General features: G+C 38.1%; 1 protein-coding gene and 1 long non-coding RNA gene across 5 annotated transcripts; one reads left to right on the plus strand and one right to left on the minus strand.

The window, feature by feature from the left end:
* The first annotated feature begins 345 nt into the window (after window positions 1-345).
* oma1 (OMA1 zinc metallopeptidase) lies at window positions 346-24,231 on the plus strand. Of its 4 annotated transcripts, none has more exons than XM_066677315.1 (9): window positions 3,473-3,602; window positions 3,983-4,233; window positions 6,073-6,301; window positions 7,494-7,667; window positions 10,643-10,750; window positions 12,899-13,027; window positions 14,461-14,535; window positions 16,609-16,758; window positions 23,003-24,231. In XM_066677315.1, the coding sequence occupies exons 3-9, from the start codon at window positions 6,158-6,160 to the stop codon at window positions 23,183-23,185; spliced, it is 963 nt and encodes a 320-aa protein (XP_066533412.1). In that variant the 5' UTR covers window positions 3,473-3,602; window positions 3,983-4,233; window positions 6,073-6,157; the 3' UTR covers window positions 23,186-24,231. The 4 variants fall into 4 exon arrangements, with proteins under 4 accessions (XP_066533415.1, XP_066533411.1, XP_066533412.1 ...); XM_066677316.1 differs by lacking the exons at window positions 3,473-3,602; window positions 3,983-4,233 and adding exons at window positions 4,830-4,846; window positions 5,535-5,596; XM_066677318.1 differs by lacking the exons at window positions 3,473-3,602; window positions 3,983-4,233 and adding an exon at window positions 346-437.
* Window positions 20,874-24,972, minus strand: LOC136702310 (uncharacterized). Its single transcript, XR_010803909.1, has 4 exons — window positions 24,845-24,972; window positions 23,589-23,661; window positions 22,984-23,099; window positions 20,874-21,036 (listed from the first exon to the last, which is right to left on the minus strand). It is a non-coding gene; the product is annotated as an uncharacterized lncRNA (long non-coding RNA).
* Window positions 24,973-25,720: the final 748 nt, after the last annotated feature.

Here is a 25,720-nt window from a genome sequence, read left to right on the forward strand (position 1 = left end):
CATCACACAAATACAAATTTACTCACACACTTACAGCTATGGACAGTTTTGTGTAGCCAATCCACCCAGCAAAGTGTGTTTTGGACTGTTGGATAAAACTGAAGCACCACTGGTGGGTTTCTAAAGGGTGCTTCGGTTTTGCCCAACAGTCCAAAAAACACTTATTTAATACTGAAATATTTTTTAGTGTATCTGTACTTTAGTTTCCATATTGTGCGACTTTTTTTTTACTCCACTCCGTTATGAAAATCTGTTTCTTTAGGTTGATGTGTGGGTAAACCATAACGTGTCTGAACAAATCTCCCGGCTTTGCACAGCTCTCCGCTTGACACAGTAGGAGACGAACGAACACAGCGCTAAAATAAGTGAAAATATTTCTGCGCCTAAAACCAACCATACAAAAGACTTTTCATCAACTGTTGTGCGAATTTGAGATTGTAAGTAATCACTTTCAGTCCTTAGAACCATTATGAATTCACAAAACGATTTGTACAGTGTATTATTTTGCTGTATTTGAGTCATCAGTAACTACTATACATTAATGTGTACGGTTTATAGATCTGTAGATGTCATAAAGCACTCACCGAGGGGGAGAGTCAGTTGAAGATTTATTAAACACAATACGTGAAACTAGGTGAAAACCAGAGAAAATATTCCCAAACCCCAAAATCAGTACAGAGAGATAAACAAGTCCAAAAGACAAAAAAACTCAGGCAAAAATTCAGAAAAAAACAGGCGTCTCAGAATTGCAGAACTAGCTCAAACTAATCCTCTGCAACTATGTCGACAAAACAGAGCATAAAGGAACACGATGTAATATTTTACTTTAAAATGACAGCTTCAAAATCATTGTGATGCTTTAATGACCTGTATCAGAGAATAAAGCCTCTGTCGTTGTTCCTCTGGAATCAGCACTGCAGAAGCTGCACTATGTAACTTTTGAAGGAGGGTAGGATACCAGCCCTTCCCTCCCCCTCCCTACCAATTACTACAAAGCTTATATCTGTGCGTTGGTGTCTGTGTCACTCTGCAATTACACCACCAAACCACTAGGGCTGAATTTCAAACATAATTTTCAACCCTATGTACTACACAATGTAGTGGTATTAGTTTTATGAATCTTTAAAGTGTTAATATTTCTGAACTTCTTGACTTGAGCAATTTGAACCATGTTTGTCCGACTGCAGACCAATCACAGTCGTTGTGGTCTGTGTAAATGTGACAAGTTGCATTTCCAGAGAGTTGCACATCAGGCAGCACTGACTACTGCTTAGGTTCAACACAAAATCATAAATTGGGCTTAATACTCAGAAGACAGCGACCTCTGTTGGCTTGGAGGGGCAGCACCTTGGGTGTATGTAATTGTTGATTTAACACCATTCATTGTATTTAATCTTTGGCCATTTCTGCTGTTTTTACTCATGTCAGATTAATTAAAAGAATGGTGAACCAATAGTAACTCTAGAATGTTTTTACCTATAATGCATTGATTAAGCAGTCTGGTTACAAAAATTATAATAGGACGTAAGAGCCATAATAAATCATGGTAGTTTGACTTTTGACACTTAAGTACATTTAACGGAAATTACTTTCGTACTTTTACTCAAGTGGAGATCAACAATGAGGACTTCTACTCTTGGAGTAATATTTTACTTTGAGTATCTGTACTTTAACTCAAGAACATAGTTTGTGTACTTTGTCCACTGAAACCCACACATACATAGGAGAACACAACAAACTACAGAGTTACCTGAGCTTTGGCTCTGATCCACAACCCCAGGAACCGGGGGCTGAGTGGCAATAACCCTGATGTGCTACAATGCCGCCATTTACAGTTTTTTTTTTTTTAACAGTATTTTTAACTATTTTGGCTGGATTACTGCAATGTAATATATTTCAGAAGAAGATTGTATCATTTTATATCAAAATACATGTCTATATTAGCTCCCTGTGCATTTTAAGATATAAAAAATTCTTATGGGTTTTAAGGCTATAATGGCCTTGCTCCATCTTATATCCAGGATATGCTTTGTGCATATGAGACTCCCAGAGCCTAGATTTTCAGTGTTGTTCCATGGACCAGACTTGAATCAGGCTCAATCTCAATTGAGAACCCATTGCAAGACAGTGAAACCGTTTCTGATAATGACACTAGGGGGGAATAACTGCTTGTTTAAACTGGGGGAAGGGGAAAAAAAATCAACTTTTTTCACTGGCCACTGAAAAAGATGAGTGTGTGTTTGTGGAAATTTGTCATTTTGTCTTTTATGATCTTTTTTGTCTGATATGATCTGGCTTTGTCATTTATTTATTTAATTTCCTGTTGTAAAGCACTTTAGTGAACTCTGAAAAAATAACTATATAAATAAAGCAAACTTGAAACGTGGGTTCTAGCTATGAATGCCAGCACATCAGTTCAAAGTAAAGCTGGGCCATTGGTATAATCTCTATTAAACCTTACGTGTTCCTTGCTAGTAGTAAGTAACATATATTGTGTTTTTTTTTTTTTTTGTTTGTTTGTTTTTCTTTTGTTATGCTGTGTGATCAGCAACACGAGACCTGTAAAAATCAGAACCATGTTCCACAAAGTAAGATTCCTCAGTTTATTCAGAAAATTGAGCCTAGAATGAGACATGCACAATATTATAACTGACATGCAATATTATACACTCAATATTATAATGTGACCTTCCTAATGGATAATCCTCAACTTCAGCCTCATGTGGATGTCTGATTTGTGAGACGGGGAACACCCCCGAGCCAAGATCCGCAGGAACACATCCAAACCTATGGACAAATTTAATACTGCACACCATTCTGTATTTTTCGATATGTTTTGGTAAAAATACACGTTTAAAGAAGTGACTCAAATTCTAAACAACGAAAATCACAAGAACTCGCGCTCAGTAGAAAGCAATGCTCGTGTGGAACCACAATCACCTGGTTTGTTCAGGGGGTGGCTGTTTATCGTGCGACACACTAGCGCTACAGTTGAAGTTCAGAAGAGGAGTTTCAGAGGTCACTAATATTAAATTGACCACCGTGAGATAAAACACTTTATTTTAATACACAGTACAGTTACTGTTGTAGGTTCTCTACCCCACAGGATTCTCCAGTCAGGGGTAACGCTGGCGGTCCTGTGTGTGTTCCTCTAGTTTGCGCTGACTGTGTAATGTGAAATTATTAACTGAGGTGATGCCGACAGTTTCAAAGCCTGCTAGTCCAGAGCTGATCAGTTTGAACGGTCTAGACCTCTCTTAAACCTGTAAAATGGCGCTAATTTATATCCATCGTCTAACCTTTCAGGCAGTTCATGCTCGTTCTGTGTTTCGGTGGCGGCATTCGCCGCATCTTCACACGTTTCAGGGAAACGCCAACCTCTTTTCCCCAGTCCCAAGGTCTGGAGTTTGGTGTAGATTCCAGAAAACAAATCTCTTGGAATCTGGCTCCGTAACTGTCCGCCAGTTTACTCACCGTTTCTCAGGAATAACTGAATCCGTAAAAAACTTTCACACGTCCTCTACACTCCGGGCTCTGCCAGCTCCCGTCGTTTGGCTGGTCTTCAAACCTCTCCAGAAAGTGGCAGCTATTATCCTGGGAAGGTGAGAGAGATTTTACAGCTCTATTATGACTGAAACCATATACATAACTTTTCCAAATCTCAAATATGCAACCTAAGGTTTAAAGTGCCAGAAATCAATCAATCCATAAACTTTTATTTTCACTCGGAAGTACATTGAGGGGAAACCCTCATTTAAAATGTAGCTGAGCATTACAATTTTACAACAAAGGAACTGAAAAAAGAAAAAAATTGTAATGCATTTTAACATGGTATACATAAATAATGTACATGTATGTAAGTAATGTAAATCAAATAGTTGGATGTAGTATGTACAAAAGGTCCATTCATAAACAGGTACTGTTGAAGGTCAGTCTTATTGTGATATTCATTCACTCTCTGTGACCTCTTCATTTTGTTCAGGGATGTGGAGGGTCCAGATCCTACAAGGAATCACTGGGTGAAGGCAGGAACACACCCTGGACATCACAGGGCTTCACAGTCACTCACACTCACCTATTTTGAGCAGCCAACCTACCAACAAACGTGTTTCTGAATTGTGAGAGAAAACCGGAGCACCCGGCGAAAATCCATGCAGACCTGGGGAGAACGCAACAAACGTCTTACAGATAGTCTTCTGAGGGGCTGTGTGAACTAACAACAAGAAACACTAAGTAAGATCTGGGTTTATTTGTAGCACTGTACTGAAATCAAGAAGTGGGATGGAAGATGTGTGGTTCCTTTTCCTCCCCTTAAGGTTATGCAGTGCAGATTTTCTGGTGCTGAGCAACAACAGTGGCTCTATTTGAACATCACAACAATTTTGAAGCTGTAAATTTGAGGAAAGGAAGTTACATAGGGGTCCTTTAAGCACAAAGTTGAGGATTGTCTAATAGAGACGTCCCTCAGATCTCTTCCTATTAAACAGACTTGACATTGGGTTATTTTATCTGGCTAACCTCAGTCCTGTTTGTGGAATACCTTAGAGTTATGTGCCTGCGACACTACATGTGTTACCATATTTTGGTGGCATATTTTGCTGAAATATTTATATTTATACACCTACTACACACAGCAATTTGACTGCAAAAGAAAAATGCTTGTCATGGCAGGTCTTTTTACATTCTGTTCAAAGCGTTTCATTTTAAATTTAAAAGAAGATACAAGTTTTCATTTGGAATTAATTAAATTTTCATGCATCAATATTTAGTTGATCCTCTTTTTGCAGAAAAAACAGCCTCTAAATACTTCTATAGCTTCCAGTGAGAGACTGCATTCTGGTTGAAGGTATTTTGGACCATTCTTCTTTACAAAACATTGGAATGCTGGGTTTTTTTTCCGCCATGCATACCGCCACTTATGTCCAAATAACTCAGTTTTAGTTTCATCAGTCCACAGCACCTTATTCCAAAATGAAGCTGGCTTGTCCAAATGTGCTTAAGCGACTCTGTTTGTGGCGTGTGCGCAGAAAAGGCTTCTTCTGCATTACTCTCCCATACAGCCTCTCCTGGTGCAAAGTGTGCTGAATAGTTGAACGATGCGCAGTGACACCATCTGCAGGAAGATGATGTTGTAGGTCTTTGGAGCTGGTCTGTGGGTTGACTATGACTGTTCTCACCATCCTTCGCTTCTGCTTATCTGAGAATTTTCTTGGCCTGCCACTTCAGGTCTTAACTAGAACTTTGCCTGTGGTCTTCCATTTCCTCACTATGTTCCTCAAAGTGGAAACTGACAGCTGAAATCTCTGAGATAGCTTTTTGTATCCTTCCTCTAAACCATGATATTGAACAATCTTTGTTTTCATGTCATTTGAGAGTTGTTTAGAGGCTCCCATGTTGCCACTCTTCAGAGAAGATGCAAAAAGGAGAAAAACTTGCAATTGGCCACTTAACCCTTTCTCTTAATTGGATTCACCTGTGTCTGTATGTCAAGGGTCACTGAGCTAACAAAATAAATTTTGTGTTCCAATAATTAGTGCTAGAAGGACTGGCGCCCCCTCCAGGGTGTATTCCCGCCTTGTGCGCCCAATGATTCCAGGTAGGCTCTCGACCCACTGCGACCCTGAACTGGATAAGCGGTTACAGATAATGAATGAATAATTAGTGCTAAAAGTATTCAGGAAATACTTTAAATAAAGGAAAATCATGATAGTTATCAGGGGTGCCCAAACATTTCATATCACTGTTTATTGAGCCTCTATATAATCACTGACAAGTATGAGAAATATTGAGAGTATGAGAAGTTGGACTGACATAAAATTTAGATGAAGTGTTCTGGTTCTTCAGGTTTAGTCACATTGCCATGTAACAGATAAATATTGTATTTCAGGTATGAATATGGGTGAAATGTCATATTTATCTTGTTTTTTGCTGTTTGAAGAAAATATTCTACACAGAAAACATGTTACAATGAAGAAAACAGAAAATAGTGAAAGGGCGGCAGGTGGTGCAACAGTTATGTTTTGTGAAGCTATTTAGCTTCTCACAGACTCTTTATCTGTTTCTTTTTTGTAGGAGTATCAGGAAGTGGTGGAAATCTTTACCGCCCAATAAAAAGCAGCTTTTCCATGAGTGGGCAAGGCAACGGAGGTGGCACCTGATGGGAGTGGGCACAGGTCTTCTATTCTTCATTTCACTTTTCTTCTTCACCCACTTAGAAGAATCTCCAATTACTGGCAGGAGCAGATTGCTGGTCATCAGCAGAAAGGACTTCATGGAGCTGGCCCAGCATGCTTCAGATGTGGTAGGAATATTTATTCTGTAATGCAAGAAGCTTCTCTCACATAAACTAGGAAACAAACAACACCATCCCCATATGATCAGGACAGTGAGTGTGTATGCATTTTCCATGTTTACTCAAGTTCTTAATTTACTTCAAATCTAGCATAATTCTCTGTGCAGATTTGTTTTCAAGAGATATTATTTAATTTCACAAAGAACAGTTTAGAAATAGACTTAGAGTTGTGTATTGTGTGAAAATTAAATTGCTGATTATTATGGATGAGCAAATATTGCAAAAAACATCACAATACGATCATATACGATCAAAGACATTTTTACAATACTCTATATCAGTGGCGGATGCTGGTCTTTCAAGGAGGGGAAGCTCAATTTCGGCCTACATCATAAAATGTGTTTGTTTATTTATACATAAATTCTACCCTCCGTTCCTTTTCAAGAAAATGATCTGTGACCCTGTCGTACCAACAAGGCGTCTTTTCCAGGGACTTGACTAGTGTCCTCTCAATGGCCAGCAGAGCTAGGCTGCTTAAACGGCCTTGGCCCATGTGAAGTGTGTCCGCCTGTGCTCCCACGGATCGCTGATTCGCTCATTTCGCTGTTAATCAAAAAGGGATTTAGCCTCTGACAGATCATCCAATCATCATGCAGAAGCTGAGCGTCCGGGCCAGCCGAGGCCAGCCCACTGCCCCATAGACCCCCAAAGACACTGAGCGTCCGATGGGCGGGACAAAGCCCAGCATTTATCCAATGACTCGCCTCGTTTCGCTGCACTTCGCTGCTTCGCTATTGAACTCTGTGCTGTTTAAATCACTGTGAAACTGCGGGAAAGCCGCGTCTTTACCAGTGATAAGAAACATTTTTTTTTTTACATTTTAGGGGAAGCTGAGCTTCCCTTGCAGCCTTAGAGCAATCGCCACTGCTCTATATGTATCAGGATATTCTTCTACAGAAACATAACACACAGCTAGAGGACAATAACCACGAGTTATATATTAAAATGAGTCGTTTAATGATATTTAAGTGTGTAAAATCTCAGACAATGCACCTTTAAGGAAAAGTGTATAGCACGGCCATTTATGCCTGTGAAATGCCACAGTGAAATGAAATGAGAAATGAAAAGAAAAAGAAAATTTTACAAAATTTTGTGGGAGTTTTTAATTAAAAGGAGATTTCTCTCTCTGTCTCTCGTACAGTGTATGGAGGAGCATGCAAATTCATTCCTTCCTGTTTCGGACTCCAGACATAAGTTGATTGAGCAAGTTGTCCAGTTCGTGGTCCAGAGGAACCAAGACATCGAAGGGATTAATTCGCTGCCCTGGAATGTTCACTTGGTAGAGAGCCCTAGTGTCAATGCCTTTGTTCTGCCGGTAAGTAAAAAAAATCCTTGAATTAAAGAATAATAAAAATGTTGCTACAGAGTATATAAATGTATCAAAACCAAATATGCCAAATTTGTAATGCAATAGGAGTACATTCCAAATATCAGATTTTCTTAATGGTGGTTTAGTGCAGCTGAAAGGCTTGGAACTACTTATCAAACAAATTATATTTATTAAAAAGAAAAAAACAAAAAAACAAAACAAAACACAGTGTAGTGTCGCAGTCACACAGCTCCAGGGACCTGGAGGTTGTGGGTTCGATTCCCGCTCCGGGTAACTGTCTGTGAGGAGTTGGTTTTTTGACTTATGGAGTCAAAAAAGGGTCAAAAAGATTGAGTTTGTAAAACAATACTCACAAATGTAACAGACTTTGTAACTGTGTTTGAGCAACTACATATGCGTAAAACTAAAATCCAATTAGTTTTGTGTCACGCGGGCAACGCTCCCGGTTCCAAAGGGCTAGGAAACTCCTCAGAAAAAAGCTGCATGTCTCCTCCTTAAAATGCTACCTAAATTAGCTCCATAGTTCTTTCATTGTCTGTAAGCGCTTATCCAGTTCAGGGTTGCGGTGGGTCCAGAGCCTACCTGGAATCATTGGGCACAAGGCAGGAACACACCCTGGAGGGGGCGGCAGTCTTTCATAGTGCAACACACACACACTCGCACATTCACAGCTACGGACACTTTTGAGTCACCAATCCACCTACTAATGTGTGTTTTTGGACTGTGGGAGGAAACTGGAGCACCCGGAGGAAACCCACGTGGACATGGGGAGTATGGAGTCAAAAAAGGTCAAAAAGATTTTGAGTTTGTAAAACAATACTCACAAATTTAACTGAATTGTTAATTGCATTTGAGTAACTACATACACGTAAAACTAAAATCCACATGTATTGGAATGCACAAATTTAAAAAAACAACAACAATAATAATTTATTATTTTTTTATTTTTATTTTTTATTTTATTATTTAAAAAAATAATTTAAATTCACAAATATGAAAAAAAGATTTGCATTTGTAAATCAAATGTCGTGAATGTGTGAATCGGTACCTTCTCAAACAGCTTAAAATGTGCAAGAGCAAACCTTTTTAATGTTCCAAATGTGACAGTGGGATTTTTTGAATGAAGTGAAAAAAACCCACACATTCGCCTTCTCTGCTGCGTGTGTGAATCTCTTTTTGCAGTTGCAGAAAAAAGAGAAAAAAAACAGAAGTTTTTTTGACAAAAAAACGTCAAAACAGAAGACCCTGTTTTGACGGCCAATTGATGGACCAATAGGAAAGCTTTAGCTGGACCAATCAAATCGCAAGGTTTGTTTAACCAATCAGAATCATTGAATCATTGATTTGTTGCTGTCAACCATAGTGCTTTTCCACCAAATGAACCCCTGTTCTTGAACCGGTTCCATTCCTGATTCTTTGAGCCTTGGTTCTTTCCAGTGAACCGCCGCGTTTCTATGGACAGGGGAGAAACGTAACCAAGAGCTGCGGCTCTGACCAATGCGCATGGCATTGTGGCTAACTGCACCAGAAACAAATAAAAACGGGGCGTGTTCCTGTTTTTTTCCTATTATTTATTTATATGAAACGCTGTAAATGACCCTGTCAAGCTCCACTGGGCGATAATGCTGTATTTGAAGCTCTGACCTCTTGGTTACGTTTCTCTGCTGTTCACAAGGTCAGCAGGACGCCTCTGAACTCGGCCACAGCATCCCCCTGTAAGCGCTTATCCAGTTCAGGGTCGCAGTGGGTCCAGAGCCTACCTGGAATCATTGGGCACAAGGCAGGAATACACCCTGGAGGGGGCGCCAGTCCTTCACAGGGCAACACACACACATTCACACATTCATTCACACACTCACACCTACGGGCACTTTTGAGTCGCCAATCCACCTATCCGTGTGTTTTTGGACTGTGGGAGGAAACCGGAGCACACTGAGGAAACTCACACAGACACGGGGAGAACACACCAAATTCCTCGCAGACAGTCACCCGGAGCGGGAATCAAACCCACAACCTCCAGGTCCCTGGAGCTGTGTGACTGCGACACTACCTGCTGCGCCACCGTGCCGCCCAAGAACGAGATTTTGCTGTCAAATTAAATCACTAAACAATAAGTAAAAAAAAAAAAAAATCTATTTAAAAAGCAACCACAAACACAGACTATGCATAATTACTGGTATGTGCACATCTCTCTGGTGTGAAATGTGGGTGTCTTATGTGTAATTGTGGATAGAAATTGTGATAAATTCCATGCAGATAACATTCCATAAATCATTCAGGGACACCAATAAACAATCATCAAAACCTGAAAACTACAAGCAACACAAACTTCAAATAACATGGTGTATTATACTTCAAAGGGTTATGTGCAAGTTCTGCATTAAAAGTTTTTCCTGAATATAATTGTTTAATATTTTTATTTAATAAAGAAATTAAAAAATTAAGCTTGCTATTTACTATTGTTAAATGGAAATAGTTATTTAAATTTTTTTTTTTAAACGTTTTTCTTTTTTTACAAATGTCAGTATTTTGCACCTCTAGTCCCTTCTAATAAAGAGGTTGAATTAAATTGATTGTGATTTGTCTGTTGCATTAGGTAAGAACTAAAAAAAAGAAAATAATCGTTTATAAATTTGGAAAAAAATCGAGATTTTATTTTTTGCAATATCGCCCATCCCTAGTTTAAACATAGAAAAAATAATTCTGCACTTATTTAATTTTGAATACATTGTTTTATTTTTCAAAGACCTGAACAGGTTAGTCCCTAAATTTGCTAGCACACAAGACTAGATATATTTTTCACAGATTTTTAGCAGCCCTTAAAGCAAAACAAACAAACAAAACCCCCAAAATATTTTAAGTGCTGTTTGAATGTTTGGAACCATATATTTGCCTTAATCTCTGTGTGTTTGTGTGTTTTTGTATGTGTGTGTGTGTGTGTGTGTGTGTGTGTGTAACAGAATGGGAAAATATTTGTGTTTACAGGAATGCTTGAGGCCATAACCGACATTAATCAGCTGGTCTATGTACTAGGTCATGAGATGGCTCATGCTCTGATTGGTCATGCTGTAAGTCCTGCTGATTTATTTGTTGGATCTTATTGCTGTCATTACTACATGAATGTGGAATGGACTCATTTTAATTAACCTTTTTTTTCTACTGCGAGAGCTGTGCAGCTTGTACTTTTTAAACAGATGGATTAATATTGCATTCTCTTATTTGCTGTCCAAATGCGTTCTACCTTAAAGATAAAACACTCTTAACTCTTCAAAATTGATTGTTTATATTTCTTTGGCCATATCATGTTACTTTCATTCCAGGTCTAGGGTTAAACTGCAGTGGAATGTCCTTCCACTTTTAAATGTACTAAGTGCAATTAAGAACTAACTGCAGTTAAGTTTTAAAATGAGAATTTGTGTATTTTCAGTGCTGTTGCATCAGTACACTGAGGTGAGTGTCAGGGCAGACTGTGAAGGAGCGCACCTCAGTTAGCGTGGTAATATTAGAATGGCCCATGATAATTATGACTATTATTAATGGAGTCCTCATCTCATTTTACCATTTATAACAACTGTTCTGAAAATATATATGCTGCATTTGTTTAAAGTCCAAAAAAGAATCATAAGAACTATTTTGAAGTTTAAAATTGTGAATAATTAAATTTAATATACTTTCCCCCTAACTCTTAATATATTGCATGAATTAATAAAATCCTACATACAACGCCCTCTCTATTACAAGATTGCCTCTTTCAGACATAATTGAAAGATACCTGGTGTATCACATTCTGTGATCATTTTAGTTATATTATTTTATGTACAGGAGGTCCTCGGGTTACGTCAGTCCCTAGTTATGATGTTTCATGGTTACGACACATCTCCCATTTACTGTATAAAGCCTTGTTTCGACTTAAGTGGTTTTGCGTCGTAAACGTCGTAACGCGAACTTCGTGTTTGTTGTGCGTGGCGGAAGAATACACGGTTACTCGGCTCGGGACCGAGGAGGATAGGTGTTAGGACAGGTTAAGTGCTTACAGTATGCTATTTACGTACAGTATGTACGTATGTTCCGACTTACACCGAAAATCGGTTTACGATGCGACGTAGGAACGGATCAACGTCGTAAGTCGAAGACCCCTGTATACTGATTTTATCTACTGACAGCTTTTTCCAATTTGCTTTGTGGCAGAGTGTATTCTGAAGTGGGGGTTTGGCCTAGATTTTTGATTGATGTCCTTGTCTTAAATAAGATTATTCTCTGAATTATTCCTTAAAGGAGCACATACTTTATGTACCATAAATCAATTTTATGCTAGTGTGGTATTTTTAAGTTTTGATGGTGATTCTTTTGTATGTCTCCAAGCAATTACTGTTATGCTGTTATAGGCTTGTCAGTCATATTGAGACTTTTAGATCTGTCTCTATTGTTTGTTTTCCTCAGGGCTTTGTGTGTGAAGGGCCCTCAGTGCAGAGTTTGGAGAAAGACTGGATATTTATAAGACAAATATGGTCTTTGTGTGCCATGAGACACAGATGAGAATGATTTTAAGACCTCTGTGACTGCCAGGCTGCTGTGAATGAAATGACTGTTGCATATTAGAGCAAGAGTTAGCTTTCTGAAAAGACAGGCTTTTTTGAACAGGATTGCTTTTGATGGCTCCGGGAGGTAATATAAAGTTCTGATGCCATCTGCATTACGGCACATTTTGCTAATGCTGCTCGTTGAGCCACTGGCTGACAGGGCTCTGACTGCTGGGATGTCACTTGCCTTGATTTGCACAGTGGTATTTTAATTCATGTGGTAATTAAATTTATTTTTTTATCTGGGTTCATTCAAAACAGTTTGTTGTTTTTGTTGTGGAGGTTTTTATTATTATTATTTTGCTGGTGCTATGATAAGTGCTCATGCATAATTGGACTGTCAAAAAAAAGGGCTATAAACAATAAAAAATAACATGCTCTGTAATTTCACTTTACACCTGCAAAACACAAACAAATTAGTACTTGAATGATGAAATGAGCAAAGATAATAAAGCTACAAAGGGCTGCCTCTTACACTACACTGAATTTTAAAATAATGAGCTTTATTGTGAGTTGGTTCTATGTAATATTAATTCTGTCTCATTTTTCACTCACTCTCTCAATCTTTTTTTCTCTCATTCTTGTGATTTTCTGTCCCTGTCTGTCCATCTGTCTGTCTGTCTGTCTATCTATTAGGCTGAGCAGGCTAGCATGTCTCATGTGGTGGATCTTTTCTCTGTGATCATGTTGACAGCGATATGGGCCATCTGTCCTAGAGACAGCCTCGCTGTGCTGGGCCACTGGATTCAAAGCAAACTGGTCCAGGTAAGAGATGCCTGAGGATTAAAGTGACAGTTTGGCAGATCATCAAATGTATACAAATGTTCCCTTTCTCTAAAACTAATTGATCATCCTCAGTTTTCTCTGTATTTTTTTCATCGTCCAATTCAGTACTATAATCACACAAGCAAGTCTATTTGAGCTTAACACTATAAGTTTATAGGAAAAACAGTAATGCTAATAGCATCTAATAATTCATGAGCCCTTTAGTCCATTGCAAAACTACATTTGAAGTAAAGAGGTAAACTGAAAGATTGGGTTTTTCCCCAAACTACTCTTCCATGATTGTCTCTTTTAGGCCTGTAATGAAACAGGACAAAGTAAGGTTTATCTTGCTAGCTTAGAGTTTATGTATCTCTTCCATGAAAATAGAGGTTCTGTTATAATTCAAGCACAATATAGTAATTCAGTGAAAATCAGGAATTCTCAGAAAAGTTTGGGTTCCCCCAATAAAAAGCCAGCACAATCTGCAAATTGATTTTATTGATTTTTTTTGTCATGCAACCTGCATATGAAATGTAAAGTATAAATCTACATAGAGTTAGAACTTTAGTGGCTCTAACTTTTCTTTCACACTTACTTGCTTTTCTAAAAGTCTGCAATATCACTACTTTGTTTGGTTTAGAAATAAATTATGGCTGGCAGATGTTAACACCTCTATTTAATAATAGTACGTGATTTAATTAGTTTTAAATGTAATTTATCTTGGATTGTATTGAACCTTTGTTCTATTTAAGTAGACATTTTCTCTCACTTGACAGATTTGTTGTATCTTTTGTTCTATTTCTCCATTGTTCTGTTTAATTTCTTCTATTGTGTCGGTTTCACAGCACCCTCCTGTTTCCACTAAACTTATCTAAAGTACTTCCTTGTACAAGTCAAACTTGTACAAAGTGTATAGAAGATCATACAAAACAAATGTGGTTTCCAAAGTTTGCTTCTTTAGATTTTTTAATAGTCTTATGAAGCTAATTGTAATCTTAGCTTATGCTCTCCAGTTAGGATTGTGTAAAATAAGTGGTTGAACCATGATACATTTGACACAAGCTGCTTAATACTGTAGACTTTGTGTTATTGCACAAAGATAGAAATTGAAGCTGGAATTTTGTATTCTTTTTGACATGCAGGGTCAAAAGACACATGATCAACTCAGCAAGTGAACAATTTAGATGTGCAGTTTTTTTGCACTATTAAATATTGGTCTATAATTATGTATATTGGCTAGTTTGCAAATCTTTAAAATTGACCAACACCAAAAAAGGGCTTTAGTTGACTGATTAAATTTAGCCCAAAGGTCAAATGTTGTAAATTAGATTTTTTTTAAATAAACCTTAACCCTAACTATTACCTTTCCTTTCACATAACTCTTTTAGTTTGTACTTGATACTGAGTAAGAGCTTTGTGTGGCTGTGTTGTAGTTCATGTTTGACCGACCCTTCAGCAGGAAACTGGAAGCAGAGGCAGATCAGGTTGGCCTGCAAATGGCTGCTAAGGTATTTAAATCTACACTCATATTAGTAAGTTAAATAATGGTCATAACAGCAAGGAAAGTCTACAATCTAAACCTTTTTTTTTAAAGAATATGTGAATAGGTATGATTCTCACCACATAAAGCATTCATGATTAATTATTGTCTGTAGACTATATAACAAGACCTGGATGAAATGTGCCTTAAAGTTACTACATTGCCACATTGCCCATCACTGATGATAAACAAAGACACTGCATGCAAATGAAGATTGATGGAGCTGGTCACTACGACAACATGAAAAAGCTAATGGTAAACTGCAAAAATTATTAAATAAATGTGATGTGGGGGGTGCATACCACTACTACTAATAAATGCCATATCTGCATTGTCCATGAGATGGCAGTGTTTACACATGCAATTTAGGCTTTGTAGCACATTCTGTGCTTGTTCAGAGACTTTGTTGAGCATTGTGCTGCCCTCATAATTTTCATTCTAAGCAGACCTTTAGTGTGAAGTGGTCAGCTTCCCTTTTTCCTGTTAGTGGGAGTCTCCCTTCAAACATACACCCGCCCTTTGCTCTTATCCACTCACACCACCCACTGCACAGTGCGGTGAAGGACATGGACATGTTACCCCGGTAACGGAGAGAACCTTGCTGGGCTAGTCGTGAGTCAGGCTGTTGTGGAGAGTGTCTGCAGATAGCTACAACACTCTTTAATAAAGATGTGTGGGCAGAAATTAGACTAAAGACACTTACATATTCAGAGCCAAGGTCAGTGTTGTCTGAAGAAAATGCTTAGGATTATATACAGCACAGGACACATGGTTGACAATTTGACTGAGAAGATCCTATAAATGCTTCACTCACAATGTCTTTTTCATAGCAACTGTTGCAATTGTGGATAAACCCAAGTGTGGCGTACAACTTGACTCATTTATTTACATTTAGCAATGTTTAGTCATAGGTGGTGCAGCAGGTAGTGTCGCAGTCACAGCTCCAGGGACCTGGAGGTTGTGGGTTTGATTCCCGCTCTGGGTGACTGTCTGTGAGGAGTTTGGTGTGGGTTTCCTCCCACAGTCCAAAAAAAAAACCACACGTTGGTAGGTGGATTGGTGACTCAAAAGTGTCCGTAGGTGTGAGGGTATGAGTGTGTGTGTTGCCCTGTGAAGGACTGGCGCCCCCTCCAGGGTGTATTCCTGCCCTGCCAATGATTCCAGGTAGGCTCTGGACCCACCGTGACCCTGAACTGGATAAGCGGTTACAGATAATGAATGAATGAATGAATGAATGTTTAGTCATCAAATTACAGTGAATTTCCAGTTTGAAATTCTAGCTAGAATTCCACTGTATTTAATCATAACAATGCAGGGTCAGATCAATGAAAATATTTGCCACTGTGTTACATGCAAAAAAAATCATAATATCACAAATTGCAACAGGTGTTTGTATGCATTTATATGCGGAGAATTGATCAAACAGTTCTTTTACCTTTTGTTTGATAACTCTTGCTGTTGTCCCACGCTGTTTAATATGTCTATTTACAAACAGCATTTCCAGAAGAAATATTTTGTTAAATGCAATAAAATGAGGAATAAGTGATTTGTTAATTTTCTTGAAGATTTATTTAACTGACTGTTTTCTTTGAAGAACTTAACTGTTATTTGTAAATATAACCATATTTACAATCTGGCACCTGCAACACACTCCAAAAAAGTTGGGACAGAGGCACATTTAACACTGTCTCATACCATTTTTTTCTTTTAATTACTCTGTTTAATTGTTTGGGAACTGGGGATACTAATTGTTAAGGGACTTGTTTTGCAAGGGGAATTGCCCATTCTGACTTGATGTAAGGCTTCAGCTGATCAACAGTCCTTGGACATCATTACCCGATTCTCCTCTAAATGGTCATACATTCACTTTCATTTTGCCCTTGTCCCAACTTTTTTGGAGTGTGTTGTATGCATAAATTATTTTTTATACTTACAAAACACAGTCAAGGTAGTCAGTGAAAATATTGGAAATCTTTTTTACATGAATCAGAGCGTTTCTGTGTCTGCATATCTGTTTACCTATGCATTTGTCTCTTCCAAGGCATGTGCCGATGTGAGGGCTGGACCTGTGTTTTGGCAGCAGATGGATTTAGCCGAACAACTGAGGGGAGAACACACTACCCCAGAGTGGCTGTCCACTCACCCGTCCCATCGCAGCCGTGTCACACACCTTGATCGCCTGATCCCAGAGGTAATGCACACACCTATAACATCACACTCAAATAGGCTAACGTTATATCACACCATTGATTGACTTGTATTCAACAACATCTTTTTAGTCTTTCAATAATAATCTGAATGAAAACAGCCATGTATATTAGTTATTAATGTAAAATGTCCCAGAATGATGACCATTATAATTCTGAGTCTGGCTCCATAGGCATTCCCTGTAGAGAGTGACGAATTGTCATAGTCTTCCAGTTTCTGACATTTTCAGGTTTCAATCTAGATCCTAGAAGAAACAAGCATTTCAGCTCTCCTAGATTGTTCTCAATACCTTCCTAGGATAAAGCTCTAGAGGACTCACTGCAGCCAATAGTTAAATATGTTCAGCAGAACTAGCAGGTAAACCTTATATGAAGGTGCCTTTGCTTTTTATGGATAATGAAACAAAGGAATATAATTCAAAGATATGATGTTTTCGTTTGGAAGTTCCTGGTGTGAGGAGAAGTAGTCAGAATAGCAGTGTGCAGAGCTCCCAGGCCTGTCTGCAATTTACAGCCTCGACCTAGACTAACAAGATGCCTAGAGACTGTCCTGCCGCTCTGCAGTCGTTAGGGTTCATATTCACATTCTCACATACACGTACACACACAAAGCATGAAGGTATGCCTGTGGCTACTGGGTTAGCCAAAGTAAGCCAATACAGGAGAAATGATTTCTTGGTTCACAATAGTAAATTATTCACTCTCAATTAGGGTTGGGCAGTGGGATTATATCTTGTTATTATTGTGATAAATGAGGCCATGGCATTGAGATAATCATAGTTATAGTTAGTATTATATCACAGAACAGCTGCTAGTATTATGAAAGGGACCCATTTAGACAGGTTATATGTTAACAACCAAAATTAGTACAAGGTATCCACATACATGTATTGAAAAAAGCACAAATTGAGCACGTTCTAGAGTGTCAAGCACTGATTTTCTAATTTCTTCTGTATTGAACATGTGCAGATTTTTTTCTGATTTTGTGTATAACACTCACTCAAAGTGTGTGTGTGTGTGTGCGCACATATATGTCCTGTGATGGACTGGCACCCTGTCCAGGGTGTGCTCCAAAAGGGAACTTAACCATCTGTGCATTTTCGTTCCTGGAGCCAATACCCCATGGATACAGAGGACAGAATGTATTGTAAAATATGTCTAAATACATGCATGGCAAAATATAAATGAGCTTCTTTTCCATAAGCACAAAAACCATGCACAATGTAGGAGGCTCACAGGAATGCAAAGGGAAATATTACACATGTGGCTGATTACAAAAATCACGGTGGCTGGTTTTGCATCATTTTCCACTGCCTTTCACAGCAACTTAGTTCTAGATTCTCAAACAATGTATTATTTAGAGACTTCCTTCAACTCACAGCAGCGGTTAGACAGAGATGCAAGCCTCAAATACATGCTGAAACAATGTTTGCTTTCCAAATAACAGTATGTAAACTTTTGGGGCCAGATGTACTGAATATGACAGTCATTATTTTTAAGCTGAAGTAAAATAACCTTCATGTGCAACATTTTACTGAAGGTTTTAACCACCACTATTTTTGTTACTGAAGTTTCAGTTTGTGTTTTGTTTTTGGACTATTGATGCTAAATATTACCCTGTGTGTTTTAAACACCAAAATTAGTAGGCAGGGCTATATACAGTGGGAGTGATAAGCTGCACTCTTAGTACATCAAATGTAAATTCATTACAGTCACATCAAAAGACATTCAATAGATCTGGCACCAACAAATGGTGGACATTGAATCATCACTCAATCAAGATCTGGGCCAGTCTGGATCTGTGACCAGTTTGAGAATAAATAAATAATGTTTATGTTGGGTTATTTTTTTCAGACCCTCACAGCAGTAGACAATGTGCGCAGCTAATCCAGTTAATATGGCTATAGCTTCACTGAACTAAGCCAATCAAATGGTTTGTTTACTGTTCATGGTCAGTTTGCCAGAGAGAGCAAGGAGAACATGAGTCATTACAGCATTGTTTAGTCCAAAGTAAATGTTAATGCAGCAAACCAAAGTTTTAAATATGAACAGACAGAGCAATTAGCATTCATGAATCCTGCAGCCAGTGCTATACAAGTTTGTCTTATATCTTTTGATATCATGACAATAATAAACAGCAGCAGTGTGTTATTTGCAAAATGTTTGCCACTGGACCACATTTAATATAAATTTAATACCACTACTATGTATTTAATATAAATTACAATTATATATCTTGCTGTTTCATCTAATTTGAATATTCTCTCCTCTGTATTTTGCTAAACCCAAGAAATAGGTTTGTCTGTGATAGTTTGAATCTTGCTTGGCTCAACACATTTCCTGCATTGCCTGGAATCTCCTCAAATTCCACAGGCACCTTTTCTTTTCTTTGCAGATGATTGGATGTGTGGGTGCTTGTGTATGTGTGTCTGTAGATGAAGAGCTCAGTTTGACACACTGCAGGCTTAGAGAAAGCTGGCAAGTGAGTTGAATGTGGAGGACACTCATTTACAGGAACATGCACAGTCCTCTCTGCCGTCACACACCACTGACTCCACAAAATGGATGTTTAATATACAATGCAAAGTGGTGGAGGTGGCTGTGGGTGTGTGTTTTTGGTGTGTGTTTGTTTTCATCACTCACTGGGGCTTACTTAACCTTCAGCTTGAACCTGTAACAGTGAGTGAAACAGTCCTGTCTGCATGCTGGCACTGAGGTGCTCCAAACATGAGGGGAACAGATGGTAAAGACGTTAATTGTCCATCAAGCGCACGCGTGTGTGTGTGTATCCACTGGCAAACCTAGTGCACTTGTATTACTCCTTTGGGAAGTTGCTTTTGAGTGGCCTGCAAGAGACTTAACTAGAGAGATGCAAACCCCACATACTTCATAATGACAATAACCCAAGCCAAAGTGTGTGGCCGCTATTGCTTGTTGCACAAGCTTTCTTCACAAGGTTATGTTGTTCCTAAGAAGGTGCTGTGGTACAAAGGAATTTCAATACCATGTTCACAAATGTTGAACTGTGTGATCATATATAATATTATGGAATAGTTAGAGACAACTCTTTTAATCATTATAATAATGAAAGGCAACTTATTCATATAGCAGGAGTAGTTTAGATTAGGTTCCTACACTAGGGTTTCAAAATCATTAGAAGCTATAGACAAAGTGGGATTGCTACAACCGCTTGTGCACATAATTAATTTCAGTGAGCATTCTCTAAGTGTGGTGAACCTATTAAGAGCAAATTATCGAGTCACAAATGACACATTAAATAACCTAACATTATGGCATTCTGAAACTTAACCAAATAGAGGGGGACTATTAAAGTATTATATGGTAATTTGCATTTATAAAAATGAACATATTCTGAATAATCTGAAGTTAAAATGGATAGTGTCCAATGACATTAACAAGCTACTGTACTTGGTTAATTTTAAAGCCAACATGGCCTCAACAAGAGAGAGATCCATTAAAATTTGGAAAGGATTATAAATCTCATTTAAGAAGGAAATCCAGCACAGAGTATAGCAAAAAGGTTAAATATATTTTAATTTCATGTTGTTCAGGTCAGTTGTGTCTACATTTTGTGCAAGTTAAAACAAAATGGGGGAAAATAATAAAAAGGTAAACCTAATGATAAACAGAGAAAAAGCATCAAGACCCCCCCAAAAAAAAAAAACTTAAAGCAATTTCCACTGAAAACATGAAAAGGCCCTAAATACAAATGGATAAAAAAGTCAACTGAGAACTGTAAGAAATCCATTGAAAACAATGGAGTTTTAAAAATAAAGAATCCAAAAACCAGCACTAACACCTAAACAATGTTACAGTGGGTTAAAGAGAATCAAACATGGATTGTGATTGATTTAAAAAAAAATGCATTGGGCTTTTCAAATGAAGCCTAAAGAAAACAATGAGATTTCTTAATGCATTTATGGCGTGGAGTTGTACATTATATAAAAAACAAGGGGAGGTGAAGTTTGAGTGTATATCTATAAGCACTGCATGCATTACTCATTAAAGATGTTGCTTTCAAGAGTGCTGTGACATCAATAAGATGTATCCTCTTTAGTGTCCATTGCTTAATGTCAAGCCAATATCTCTTCTTTTGCTCTCATCTATTACCAAGGTTACTTTCTAATTAGTGTAGATTTCAACCCTGTAACACTGGTAATATAGACTCAAAGCAGTGGCTTAGTGTGTGGAAGGACGCAGTGCTGTGTGAGAATGGTTTCTGAGAGGCAGCTTTAGCTCACCTGTGGAGAAGTCAAGTAGAAGTGTGAGTGTGTCAGTCAAAGACAGGGAAAGCAAGACAAAAGGTCAATCATCTTGCTAAAAATGACCACCATGAGATTTCTCTGTGAGTTGATTGTAGTTCTGAGGTCTGTAGTTGGATAAGTGAGGATCCTAACCCTTGTTTCTTTTGTTTCTTTCTGTCTTCCTTTACTACGTCAGAGTGTTGCTCTGGTGCACTTCTAAAATATGTTTAGGGAGCTAGCCATCAACATCAAAGAGGAAGTAACCAAACATAAAAGTTTACTTATTTGAGTGAAATAATAAATCAAGAAAATTTAAGTAAAAGCTTGCTCCAGTGGAATGGCAAAATAATTTTTCATAATGATTTTTATTTAAATTATGACAAACCCATTAACTGACATCTAATGGCTGTTTTCATTTCTAAATAAATTCTGTAATAAAACAATTTTAAACATTCCTGTCCTTGTGTAAAACCCTTTTAAAGGTTTACATACAGTTTTTGTCTTATGTGAGTTCCACCTCAAAGTTTCAAAAATAATTACTTTCCTAAATATTGTTTGCTACATTTTGGTGCATAAATATACTGATTACTCCTTTAATAACTGACTGTGTCGGTGTGGATTTCCTCTGGGTGCTTTTGTTCCCTCTCACAGTCCATAAACACATACTGATATGTGGATGATGAATGACTTATGTTGTATAGTAAAATCTGTTGCAAAATCTCTGCATAGTCAAAGAATATCTTTCAAGCATGGATGAAATGTTTGCATTGTTGCATTAACTCAACAAAACCAACTCTCATACTCAAGTAGTGATTAGTCATTAGTATGTCATGTGTATTCCTGATGTTTCCTTATGATTTACTTCTCATATCGCAAGTTTACTTTGTGCAGTCATGTATAACTGATCTGGTATGGTCTTACCTAAAAGCTGCTTGTATTATTAAAAGGGGTGGACAATTTTAGATCGGTCCCTGAATAACTAGATGACACACGAAGGCTCTAATATGTTCCCTTGGGTAATAGTTGCCAATAAGCTTTGGACAAGCAGCTCTTTCATCAAGAGACTTTTACATGTATTTATCTGTTCAGAGCTGTAAGTTCCCGCTAATGGCCTGATCTTCAAACATACACGCACTTCTTAAATCCGCCCGTCTCCCGTGCTAATGAAAAGAGTTTGTGTCAAGAGCTGTATCTGATACGTTCCTCTGGGGAGATTTGTTCAGAGTAAGGATTTGACCAGAAAAGCCTTCTGAATTAGGCTTTTCCCTGTAGGTCCCTTCCTCCCCAGAACATTGTTAGACTTGATGTTTAGTATGGTTTCACACACAGTTATTGTTCTTTGGTTTGGATCAAAGAAGTATGAGTAGCATCAACAGTGATGACCTTTTTAAAACAAGACTTATTTAACCTGTCACAATATCACAAGCTCAAATTGTGCTTGTGAGTCCCAGGAGAGCATGGCTGGGGGGGAAAAAAACAAAACAAAACAAAACAAAACAAAAAAAAAAAAAAAAAACCAACCTTCTCTGATTAAACATGATTAGAGAGTAAACCAATAATTGTGTAGTTTGGTATACAAACAGTTTAGAGGAAACCACTCTTATTAGAACACCTGGTGAGCATTTGGGAGCCTTTCTCAAGGGCATTTCCTGCTTGGATTGAGGGAACAGGACAGTGATGTTCCTTCACTTTCACTGTCCCCATTTTTGTTGGACTGACTCAAAGAAACATCCAAGGCTAGAGATCACTCTGATTTCAGAGCTGTCTCTGTAAAGTTGTCCAGTTTATTTAGGTGAAGTATTTTGCATCCTGAACACCAGAAGTAAATATAGATCTGTCCACCCCAATCCTTCCTCCCTCAGGTATTAAACTTTAGAGCACTGTTCTGCTGGGAGACAGGTGCGTGTAAGGTCAAAGATCATGCTCTGCATCTTGTGTGCTCACCTGTCTGTTATTTTTGCAGGCCCTGGAGCTCCGTGAGAAGTGTGACTGCCCTGCCCTTCCTGCTTCTGATCCCCGTATTTCCTTTTCTAAAACAGTGCGAAATCTACTGGAGAAAGCTAAGAAAGAAGAAAATAAAGGGAGGAATAATATAGAGAGCAACAGTACCTTTGCCACAAAAGTTCTCAGGTCCATACCGTGGTGAACAGCCTCAGTACTGAACATGTGCCCTGTCACTAGCTCTTGTCAGTAACAGAGACTGAACTGAGAATGAACTGATGCTTAAAGGATTTTAACCAACACCAGTTTTCCAACAAACAGCTATTAAGACTAAGACAGCTATTAATGCTTTATATTATCACCCTCCAATAAAAAACATGTATCTTCATTATTCTGGATTTTTACTTTACTGCATCATTTGAAAAGAGTAGCTGTCCTTCAAACTTTAAAAATGTCACGGTGAATGGGCCAATAGAAATGCTACAGAATTATTTGTAATAAATTTTTTACATTGACTTATATTGAAAGTTAATAAGGTTTTTTCCTTTTCCTGTAAAGTTGTTACTTTGGGAGATACATTTTACCTTGGACAGCGACAATATACTTACGCTAGTGTGACACGGCAAAGAGTTATCCTCTTCAACCCTTATTTGCACCCCAAGCAACGGTCACACAAAGTTTCTGTAAAACAATACAGAGAATATGTCCTCACTGTGGCCTGTATCCTGTCATGATAGAGCCACTCCCAACTCCATTAGTAATAGCCTGTCTCTTGATTTTTCTTGTTGTGTATATTGCTATTAAAATGTTGTTTTTTTTTCTCCATATAAATGCTTGAAGAAATTGGACACTTATGAGAACAAGGAAAGGAATGATAAGCTTAGACAAAGCTTTGATAATCTGTTAGAATTTTATAAATGGCCCAATGGAGACAAATGTATAATTTATATTATACATCAAAGGCCAGAAACAAGTTATGTCTTCTATAGGTGCTGCTAAATATAAACATTTTCTTAGTCTATGCAAACATGTATATTATATTTGGTGTGATATCAGCATACAAAATAGATTAAATAGATGCTGTATAACAGAAACCCACCTATAATGGTGCTTTGTCCACTTTTGAGTGTGATTTTAAAATACTGTGAATTGGGATATATTTTGCAACAGGATTATCTCCTAGATTTCACTGTTGTGGTACGAAGGGCTTGTATCCTTTTGTGATTCATCTGCTATAAAATGTTTGAAACATGAAATATGTATTTGTTTTTGTACAACATGCATTGAAATGCATCTTCCACAATTAGCCCATCAGGTTTGGCTGTGAACACACACACCCGGAGGAAACCCACACGGACATGGGGAGAACACACCAGACTCCTCACAGACAGTCACCTGGAGCAGGTCCCTGGAGCTGTGTGACTGCAACACTACCTGCCCAGAACCAGACATACAGAAACCATTTTTAAGAAAAGAGTGGTTTTGCCTGAACGTGTTGTTTTGCTCATTTATTAAAGATGATGTTTCTCCTCTTCTCAAGCCTGGCAGAAGGGTTGTGTCTCACAGGGGACCCCAAAAAGGCACAGAGCTGTAGTGCCTGCTGCTGTGCGCTTGCTCACACAGTGCTGCTCTCGTGTGTGTGTGTGTGTGTGCACGTTTGTATGTTGGAATGGGGATGGGTATAGAACTGGCCTTCTTTTACACCAGAGGGCTTCTGGACTCCAAAGATGGGTCCAGCTGGTTCTACGGGTTGGAATCAATCTTTGAGAAAGAACCCAGTGTTTCCATAAACCAGAACATAGCCCTTGAGAATCCAATAACATTGGATTTGTGTGTATGTGTGTGAAAAAAGATTCTGACTTACCTCATAGACCTGGCTCAAACAGTTTAAGAGGATCACACTGGCTTTACAGATGGGAACCAAGCCCTTTCAGATGTGAGTGGATTGAATGGGAACTTCAGATGGATTCAGTCATTGGCCCTTACTGAATGGACCTAGGTTAAATCAAACATTTGTTGTCCCTTTCAAACAACCAAGACCTGGAAGACTTCAAACATAATCCAACAAGTTCCATAAAATGAAACCAAACAAAAACAGCACATTTCATAACAGAAAACTACACACAATAAAAAGCTAGTGAACTTTACAATCTACAAACAACCCTTGTTTACAGCATTCATTAAAGCTGGTAAATATATCAAGCAATGAATAAATCAAATCTCTAAAATGCATTTACCCAAGAGAAGCCAAATTCAGCCTCATCTAAAGACAACAGCCAAAACACAACAAAATAAGGTCCTGTTTTCAGAAAGCAACAAGACTGCTGGGAAAGCTGCTGAACTGAACCGAGACAACACAGCTGACTGCAATTAGTAATCATTCAAGTCTCAAACAGGTGGAGGCTGTTTTGAAGCTTCATCCTGATTGGCCAGATTTAAAGGACTTAAAACAGTGACATCTAGTGGTTTGCAGAAATCACAGCAGCCATACTCTCCAGACTGAGCACTCAGACGACCCAGGATCAGTGTTCACCATTTAGCTGTGAGACGAAGAACAGAAAATGATTTCGTTGTGAACATCTGAGTGAAGCAAGAAAAGTGAAGCTCTCACTCAATTTTATTTTTATTTTTAATAAAGTTTTTCAGTTTTTATTCGGACAACAATTTTGAAAGATAAGACAAAAGCATTTTTAAGAGCTAAGGAAAGTATTAAATGCTTTCAAACTTATTTGTACATCTT

Source organism: Hoplias malabaricus, chromosome 7 (genome assembly GCF_029633855.1).
Source record: "Hoplias malabaricus isolate fHopMal1 chromosome 7, fHopMal1.hap1, whole genome shotgun sequence".
Taxonomy (NCBI): domain Eukaryota; kingdom Metazoa; phylum Chordata; class Actinopteri; order Characiformes; family Erythrinidae; genus Hoplias; species Hoplias malabaricus.

What these genes read in the sequence shown, in the direction of transcription:
- oma1 (XM_066677314.1), top strand. Translation starts at nt 3,271, where the DNA reads ATGGCGCTAATTTATATCCATCGTCTAACCTTTCAGGCAGTTCATGCT. An exon ending in ATGCTCTGATTGGTCATGCT is followed by an intron (nt 10,751 to 12,898) that starts GTAAGTCCTGCT and finishes TCTATCTATTAG; the next exon opens with GCTGAGCAGGCTAGCATGTC. An exon ending in TTGATCGCCTGATCCCAGAG is followed by an intron (nt 16,759 to 23,002) that starts GTAATGCACACA and finishes TTATTTTTGCAG; the next exon opens with GCCCTGGAGCTCCGTGAGAA.